The sequence below is a fragment of the Chrysochloris asiatica genome, unplaced genomic scaffold, assembly GCF_000296735.1.
Source record: "Chrysochloris asiatica unplaced genomic scaffold, ChrAsi1.0 scaffold00058, whole genome shotgun sequence".
NCBI classification, from domain to species: Eukaryota; Metazoa; Chordata; class Mammalia; order Afrosoricida; family Chrysochloridae; genus Chrysochloris; species Chrysochloris asiatica.
In genome coordinates, this window is record NW_006408576.1 from 52,976 (window position 1) to 62,517 (window position 9,542).

General features: G+C 35.7%; 1 protein-coding gene across 1 annotated transcript; it reads right to left on the reverse strand.

The window, feature by feature from the left end:
- Positions 1-3,579: 3,579 nt before the first annotated feature.
- On the reverse strand, positions 3,580-9,310 carry LOC102837215 (protein FAM150B-like). Its single transcript, XM_006863994.1, has 4 exons — positions 9,052-9,310; positions 7,561-7,614; positions 7,384-7,464; positions 3,580-3,644 (listed from the first exon to the last, which is right to left on the reverse strand). The coding sequence occupies exons 1-4, from the start codon at positions 9,308-9,310 to the stop codon at positions 3,580-3,582; spliced, it is 459 nt and encodes a 152-aa protein (XP_006864056.1).
- Between the last annotated feature and the right edge of the window lie 232 nt (positions 9,311-9,542).

Here is a 9,542-nt window from a genome sequence, read left to right on the forward strand (position 1 = left end):
ACAACAACAACAATCAGGAAGTACCAGTCCCTATAAAGGGATCATCATACTTGGTAAAGTAATAGGTCAGAAATAAAATAAGAAGACCCCCAACTAGTTGTATTAGCACAGCTGCAATGGGCTCAATCTTAACAATGACTGAATTTGGCACAAGACCTGGCAGTGTTTCGTTCTGTTGTGCATAAGGTCGCTCTGAGTCACAACCAATTCATTAGCACCTAACAACTCAAAAACAGCAAAGTGTTAAAGAGCAGATGTGTCACTTGAGGACAAAGGTGCATATGTCTCAAGTAATGGTATTTCCAATCACGTCATTTGTATGAGAAAGCTGGATAATGAATAAGGAAGGTTTGATGAATCAAAGCATTTGAATTATGGCGTTGATGAAGAATATTCTAAGTACCATGGTCTGCCAGAAGAAGGAATAGGTACTCTCGAATGCTCTTTAGGACTGATGTTGGAGAGACTAATATTTCTTATACTTTGGACGTAATGTCAAGAAGGACTTGTCTTGGAGACAATTTTGGTAAAGTGAGGGATTCAGCAAAAAATATATACCTCCAAAGAGTTGGATTTATACAGTAGTAGCCAAAATGCTGGGCTCAAACATAACACTTGTGAGGATGCTGTAGGATCAGACAGTGTTTTGTTCTGTTGTACACAGGGTCACTAAGAGTCAGAACTGACTGATTAGCACTTAACAACATAACAACTTAAATAAATAGTACTAATTTAATTGTTCCTTTAAGGAATTCTTAGCATTTGAGTTTCATAATGAAACTTTATGCCCCAAGTACTCTGTGATGGTCTGCCTGTGTTGATTTCACTCAATAAGTTTGTAAATCATGATTCCCAACAATTAACTTATTTAAATGGAAGTAAAAAATTACTTGGAAGACTGTTCGTTACAATAAACACTTCATTTATTACTTGTGCTTATTTACAATATCTACATATTACACGATAGCTGGAATGCTATGTTACATACATTATACAGTGCACAAATGAATTTAGTCTGGATAGGTTGTTCACAGATTTATTCTCCATTGTTTCCAAAATATAACTGAAATTTTATTTTTCATTCATGCAACTTCAAATAATGCTCTGGGAATGGAAATGTAAAAGTAATAAAAATATCAAATCATATCATATCATATATGAAAATATGGTTTTCAGATTCTATATTTCTAAAGAAATATTGTTTGTGATTTCAACTAATCAGGAGAATGAAATATTCTGTCATTTTGTAGAACTACACATCAAATGTGGCATGTGATCATTTGTTTTCTAAAATAGCGTGATACCAATCGCTGTCAGGTATACTAATATACTGAGTATATATCTGCAAACTGTCAACATAGAAAACTCAAAGGAATCATGGAAGAGTCTGTCTGCAAAAATAAATCTCTGGTTCACAAGGGAATATGTTTATAAAGATACTAAGTTATATTTCCCTGTTGGTTTCCAAGGCACTTCTCATGGTATTTGGGGTGTTGCTTCTTTACCGCTCTCTTCCTGCTGAAAATAAGTATATTTATTATATTATTACTCAGTTTATTATAGCTATTCATACTTTTCACAGTAATTCTAGACACCCATAAGTTAAATGAAATTTCTACATTCAATATTTCTACAAACTTAAGAAATCGCTGAATTTCTCTCTTCTAAGCAATTGCGACTCCTGATATGGTGCTATAGAGTCAGCCCTGGGATCTGATACTCAAGGTCAACAGTTGAAACCCACCAGCTGCTCCTCAGAAACCCTTTACAGGGTTGCTATGAGTTGGAACTGACTCAGCAACACTTAGCAACAACAAGAACAAATTGTAATCTATTCTGTTTTGGACAGTACTATAGTTCCATAGTTAAGTGCCTGATATGTTTCCTGGGGCTGACACATAGATGGTAAGAAAAGAATTCACTGAAAGATTGAAAATCATCTCAAATAAAAGTGAAGGCATAATATTTAGTTTTGCTATTTTTGCTGTAGTTAAAATCTTTAGTAATTCTGTTTGTGGCAATCCTGAAAAAATTGGATTGGTATTATGCCGTCCCTATTAGCAATAATGGTGATGCTAATTATCTAGTAAAGATCAAATGTCAACTTTTCTGGGATTCAACATAGACCTAAACTATTGATTGACATATATTATTCTTAATTTTTAAAATAATGATTTCTACTTTACTATTGCTAGGCAGCATTTTACAAACTGTACTGGAGTTGTCTTAGATATTTGTTGTACAAAACTACATTTTAAAAAAAGTATTCCAGAGCTCAGGCTTTTCATTTAACTTACCTGAAAAATACAGATTAATGAAGTGCTGTGGGTGAGAGAAAGTCTTCCTGTGGTACTTTTGTTAGGAATATCAATTCTCTATAGTCTAAGGAGCTCTGGTAACGTAGTGGTTATGAATCGGGCTGCGAACAGCAAGGTCAGCAGTTCGAAACTACCAGCTGTTCCGCGGGAGAAAGATGAGGCTTTCTGCTCCCACAAAGATTTACAGACTTGGAAACCCTGTACAGTGTCGCTATGAGTCGGAACCGACTCTGCGGCACATAACAACAGCAACAACAGTCTAAGGAGATCAGTTAATGGACTTGAAGATGAATTAGACAAAGGGATTTGCTCTGTGATCACATAAATGTGTACCAGTCACTGTGCTGTTGTTGTTAAGTAGAGTTGGTTCCAACCCATAACTACCCCAAATAGGGTTTCCAAGGAGCAGCTGGTTACCTAGAAACGCCGACCTTGCATTTCATACGACTTTGCATACTGTAGTAATCCAAAGTGCCACACCAGGACTCTAGTCACTGTGCTAAAGACCCTTAAAATACCTGCATCTTTAAGAAAATGACCTTATTTTCTGAAGTAAGAAGATGAAGCATACTGTGTGCTTAGTCATATTAAGTTATATATTAATAACACATATTAAAAGGAAGACATTTTGGGTATAGTAGAATGCTATCATGGAGCTTACTGCCCCATAAAGAAAATATCAAGCGGTAGCCAGTAAAGTATGTATTGTACCATATTATAAAGTGATGTGTGTGTATGTATTATTCTTGGACCTCCAAAAGTTTAATTGATTTTTTAAAACGAACCTGCAATATATTATACTGTTGAGTATATCTATATTGTTGCTCTCAAATAAATAAAGGCCTAACCAGTTAATATAATTTATCATTGCAATTTTAAACCTTTGGAATTGGAAGAAAATTATTGAAAAAAATATGATATTTTTAAAGATAGCAGAAATATCAGTGTTTCAAACATTAGCCATTTCTTGGCCAAAACAAACACAATTACTGCCCATTCTAACAACTAAGTCCAACAACCATAGTGACTTATGTGAAGAGAAACTTCTAACACATATCATAATTCTTTTATTTTTAAGGTTATCACTGGTTATTTATAATCATTTTGAGATAGTTTGAGTGTTATATCAACCTTACTCAAAGTAATGTTAGCCTTGGTTAAGAATAAGTCTTTCTGAACGCTTACAAATTTTTCATGTTCCAAATGGGATTGCAATATTTGGTATGTGTGCCAATGACATTCTGCTGTCAAAGAGCTTACCTTATCCTTCCTTGCAAACTGGACTAACAGCCAACCGAGTAAGAAGTCTGGCACATCTTTTATAGTCTATGGTGGAAATTAATCACAGACCCTTGTCAGTTACCTGAACAACACTTCTTTATAAAATAAATAAAAGTCATTGTTTTTGCAAGTATATCAACTCCTAAATCGGTTTATTTAAAAAATATATTCTGAATTCCCTGGAAGCAACATGAAAAGTCATTTACCATCGAGAACTCTAAATTGTTGATTTCACAGTTTCTGGTAGTTAGGGGCTGCAGCATCACATAGTGGAGGGAGGTGTGAGTGGACAGAAGGAAGGGGTGAAAGCAGAGTCTGCTGCACAGCTGCTCTCTCAGCCTATTTTATTCTCTCAGTGGCTCTCAGGTTTATCCAAACAACACCAGATTTGCCCAGGACACAGGAGAGAGGGTCTAACCATATCCCTGTGTAACCTAACTTGTAGGTCGTGTGCAGACTCAGACCCCAGCTAACTTGATCACAAAGCCTTCTGTGTTAAAATTCTAAAGAAAATGGATCAAAAGGCAAGTCAGAAAGCAGAGAAACCTAGACTGGATGACGAAAGCAAGTAATGGACCAATTCTGAGAGCAGGCTGGTTTTCCTTCATAATTTCCCATTTCACTATTCTGATAAATGTTACTGAAAATAAGTGAGGTCTTGGTGTGCGGCTGCAGGATAAGCTTTGGACTACTACCCACAAGGTTGGTGGTTCAAATCCACCAGTGCTCCTTGGAAACCCCCTACAGGGTTGGTATCAATCAGAACTGACTCAACAACACTTAACAACAATAATCATGGAAAGAGCTGTGGTAACACAATGGTTAAAGCACTCAACTGCTAACTAAAAGGTTAATGGTTTGAATCCACCATCTGCTACACAGCAAAAGATGTGGCAGTGTACTTTTTGTAAAGATTTACAGCCTTGGAAACCCTATGGGGCAAATCTACTCTGTCTTATACGGCTGTTATGAATCAGAATAGACTCGATGAACCACCAAAATGGAATTTTCTTAAGATGAAGTTCTATGGAAAGCTGTACCAGTTTATAAATGACTAAAATTTACTTCCTGAGAGCAGCAAAATTCCACTTAAACATGGAAGAATTCATACTCCTAACTTGAAAATCTGAATGAATGAGTAAAGGTTGACAACTTAAAAGTCTGTACAATACGACCAACAAATAAGAAGTTAACTCTACTTCTAAAAATATACCCTCTAAATACTAAGAGTACAGTTAGCTTGAGTTCAAAGAAGACAGATGATCCTGAGTTAGAAGGAGGGTCATCAGGACTCCTGGATTTATTGCTTTTTTCATCAATGGCACCATAGTTTTTATAATAAAATGGTCATAAATAGATCATTTAACATGGAGATAGTGCATTATGTCAATTCACGGATTAATCCAATCAATGAACTCTAAATACTGCCCATTTGAAACATATCTGGAAATCCTATAACTGATCACATGTTCCCACTAGATATGAATGTTCTTTAAGACAATACTTCTGAAATGTTATATTGCATAGAAATAATATGGAATCGTACTAAAATTCAGATTTTGATTCAGTGGGTTTGGTGGTGGTACTTAAAATTCTGCATTTTTAGCCAGAGACCAAGGTTATTGGTCCTGGAATCCACACTTCTAGTAAGAAGACTCTATGGCTCCTTTAATGTCTAATAAATTCCAGGATTCTATTAATTTTCTCTTATGCAGTAGCATATATGTGGCCTAACTGTAGCTCTCCAACTTTTTATGGCCTGAGTAGAGATGTAAGCCAAGTTAATAGCCCCTCATATGAATGTACAGATCTGTCAGTAGTCCACCAGAGATAGGCTTTATGGAGCATAACATAATGCATTAGAAAAGAATTGGAAAGTCAGAACATGAGGTTTTAGTCCTAGCTTTGAGAAGATCTGTGTGAAGGTGTACAGTGTCAACTTTTAAGTCTGTTTCCTCATCCATACGTGAAAAGATTGGTTGTAATCATTCCTAAGATCATTTTCAACTGGTAATCTTTGACTCTATTATTATAATGTTTTGTTCACATGGAGTCCTGATGTAGCACTGTAGGATATGCACTGGATTGATAACTGTAATGTCAGTGGTTCAAACCCAGCACCAACTCCTCAGAAACCCTATACACAGTCACTGTGAATTCAAACGGACTCAATAGCACTTAGCAATAACAGCATGCTTCACATGAAAATCAACTTTTAACAATAAAGATTTTTTTAAAAAATTTTCTGACTCCAGGAAGCAGTTTAATAATTGTCAAGCAGAAAGTGATTCTATTTTAAAGGAAGGAATTAAGAAGCAGTGGTATACTTGATATATATGCCATGAACGAAGAGTGAAATTGAAACTTAGTGCTTGAACATGATAAAACAAAACTGCTTGGGAAATGTTTGCTGCTTGCCTTAGAGTTAGTATGCTATGGTGATAAGAGTGTGGCCAGAAAGATCTACATTTGAATCCCATTTAGTCCAGCTTGCTTGTCATGTGATATGTTTCACCTATGTGTGCCACAGTTTCATGTTTGAAATTACAATAATTCCTACCTTACTGGATTGTCAATATGAATGGATAGAATGTTTGTGAATGTTAGTAGCTAAATAGCTAGTGCATATAAATGTTCTAATAAATTAGAGCTGTTATCATGTGGGTTAATTTCACTGATTTAAACAGAAAAAACTTCTACTTCATGTCAAAGTCATTTCATGACTTTTAAAAGGCAGGGCAGGTAAAAATGGCCAGCTGATCTTCTTGCCCCTCTGGATATTCTCTGAAAGTGACCAGTAAGATACCAAACATACTTGTAAGACTTTTGTCTTCCCAGATTTAAAAGTTTTAGTCCCTATTAAAAAATTGGTTTAGAGCTCTAGTAGATATATAATAAATTACTTGCTAATATTATGTGAGGTATAAAGAGCAACATGAGCCCCTTAAAGTAAACAAAATACACTTTGCTGTGGATACATAGCCAGAAGAGCCATGTTGAAGAGAAAGATTGTTGTTGTTAAGTGCCATCGAATCGGTTCCAATTCAAAACGACCCTATATAGGGTTTCTGAGGAGTGACTGATAAACTTGAACCACCGACCTTGAAGTTAAACAGACACTGCTGTTCAGTGCATTAACCCTCAACCCCACACCAGAACTCCCAGGGACATTTTTATACTAGTCAATGAAAGGAAACCTCTAAGGAGGAGAAAATTTTATAGCTGAGAGCTAGACTGATGAGGATAGCTATGCATTTCTGATCCACTGATAAAGGCAGCCAGAAAAGCAGGGTTTTGAAATAGCAATAAAATTACTGATAGATGAGATTACGATTACTGATGAAAAAAGTCTCTGCTCAAGGTTCCAGGTATGGTCAAGAAAGTTCACCCAGAATGGTTCAAATTAATCTGATTTTGTTTGCTTCCCAGACTATTGACTCAGCAGTAGCAATGTTAACAATCCATCTTAACGTGTGTTTGTCATCATTTAGTAGATACAGATGTAATACAGAATACATAAACAAAGCAAGAATGTGAATGGAAGGGGCCTATTCCAAGGACTAATGAATTCCAAACAACATAAATAATTTTCAATTTTGTGTCACACTTTGCTGTAGAATTTGGTTATCTACTTCAATGAGCTGGATGCCCTGGTCCCTAACTCCATAGTTAAGAAGAAATAGATAGATAGATAGATAGATATTTAATTGAAGGATATTAAATATATTTCAGATGTTATTCATCTACACTGTACTCATTAGTAATTTGCAGATTTGTCACTTACGTGCAGGAATGGTACAGTCTCTCGTGTTATGATAAATTCTATGAAAGTGTTTGCTGCACTTTGGGCTAAAATAAAGGGGACCTGTAACATGGAAGAAAAAAATCGATCATGAGGATTCAGCAAGTTGCAAAGCAATTTGGAATTTGCAAAGGTAAAGGTATTTAGAAGAAAACTTACCCGTAAGATGTTTTATGAATTTGTCCTTCATCCTTAGATCACGAGCAACAATTTCTGTTTCAGGGTAAAGAAATAAGAAGTGAATTATTATCATGTTACCTGAAAGAAGCATTTTTGTTTTCATGTATCATTAAGTTCAGGCTGAAGAAAGTTTCTGGAAATTCTGCATCAGTCAGATTATTAGTTAAATAAAACAGATCCGAGCCACATTTGATTGTTATACATGACAGTATGAAAACTTGCATTCCGGTGCATGTTTTTTTTCCCATTTATTAATGGGAGCACAAAGCTCCAATGTTATCTTTCCTATCCCTATCACCATAATACGGACAGTGATCATAAAGTTTTTGGGGAAGTTTATGCTTTGACAGTGAGCTTCCAGTCAATAAATCACTTCTAGATATTTTTATTTTTCAGACCTTAGAAATCAAATGCCATAGCCTCTCAAAGTTCTAGGAGGAAAATCTGACCCTTCAAACAATAAATGCATTATAGAATTTACCTTTTCTAGTAAATATTTAGATAAAGGTTAAATTGAACTAAAACCACCTATTGAGAAGGCAAGTGTAAATAAACAGAAATACACATTAGGCTTGTATACAAGATAAACAAAATTGTCAAGGAAAACTCTTTCAAGCAACTTCTTTTACAACATTTCTTGTTTTACACTTGTTTAATAGCAATGGTTTTCTGACCTTTCTGATTTCAGCCTTTGTTTATTATAGTCATCTTTAATCATTTTCACATATCATCTTGTGCTAAGAACTTAGTGTTGATTGTATGTGATGTCAAATTTTATTTTCCACGAATACTCCTTAGCTCCTTCCCAAATCCCATCTGAAAAAACACTTCCATTAAAATCTACTCACTTGCAAGGTTTAGACATCTCCCTGATATCAGTCTTCATTTATTCCTAACTTTAGACAGTCTGTATAAAATTGCCCTTATCATACTTGAACTAATTGTGATATGAAAAGCATTTAAGCTTACATGCTTCCCTCAGAAATTTCCCATGGGACCGTCACTCTGGGAAAGGCTCTACCATAGGAGGAGAGCTCTGAAACCATTTTTTCAGTTGGAACTGCTTTGCTGAAAATATTCCCATTTCCAAAATAACAGATGACAGTTCTATTCAGAAATTACTGACTCTGGTAACAAATCAGACATCTAAGAATTGGGCAAGTTATGATTATGTGTGCATACACTTCTTACTGTTTTATATTTCTTTTAGAAGTTTTTTTTTTTAAAAATCAGGATTAACATCTCTTTGAAATGTGGTTTTAAAAACACACTTCTTTCAGCCAAATACAAATTCTAGCGTTTTCCTTTATATGCAAGTTAAATAAAAATACTCAAGTTTGAAGTTTCTAAAAAGTAGTCCATGATTATATGTGTCAGTGTCTCTGTGTAAGTGTGAATGAGAAGTGTGTGTGTGCATGTGTTATGTGTGTGTGTACGATTTATTGAGATAATGTAAAGGAGATGACTTACCAGCTCTTTGCCCCTCAGGACCATCTACGTAGTCAGTGACTTCACTCTCATCCAAAATAAAGTCAGGTTTACTGAAAAAGTGCAATCTTTTGTAGTCCTCCAAGTTGCAGTTTTTAAGTCCCTCAACAATCTCCATGATGATGCTTAAAAGAGTCTGTCTGTTTGTGAGTTCTCGAGATTCTATACTCCCTTGGCATGGTCCCATGGACACCAGCAAGAGCACCAGTCCCAGCAGGACAGAACACCTTGGTCCACTCATTTCCGTTTGCATAGGAAGGGTCAGGATGGTGTGTTAAGTTAGGAATGAAGCTGATGGAAAATTGAGCACCCTCTCAGGTCTTTGTTTACTGAAAGAAGAAAGGAGATGGAGGGAGAGGAGGAGAGAAAGAAAGTCAGAGCATTGGTGGGGGAGGAGGGGAGGACACTCCTTAAAATGACCAGAGGTGGGGTTGTTGTTGTTGTTATGTGCCATGGAGTCAGTTCTGACTCAA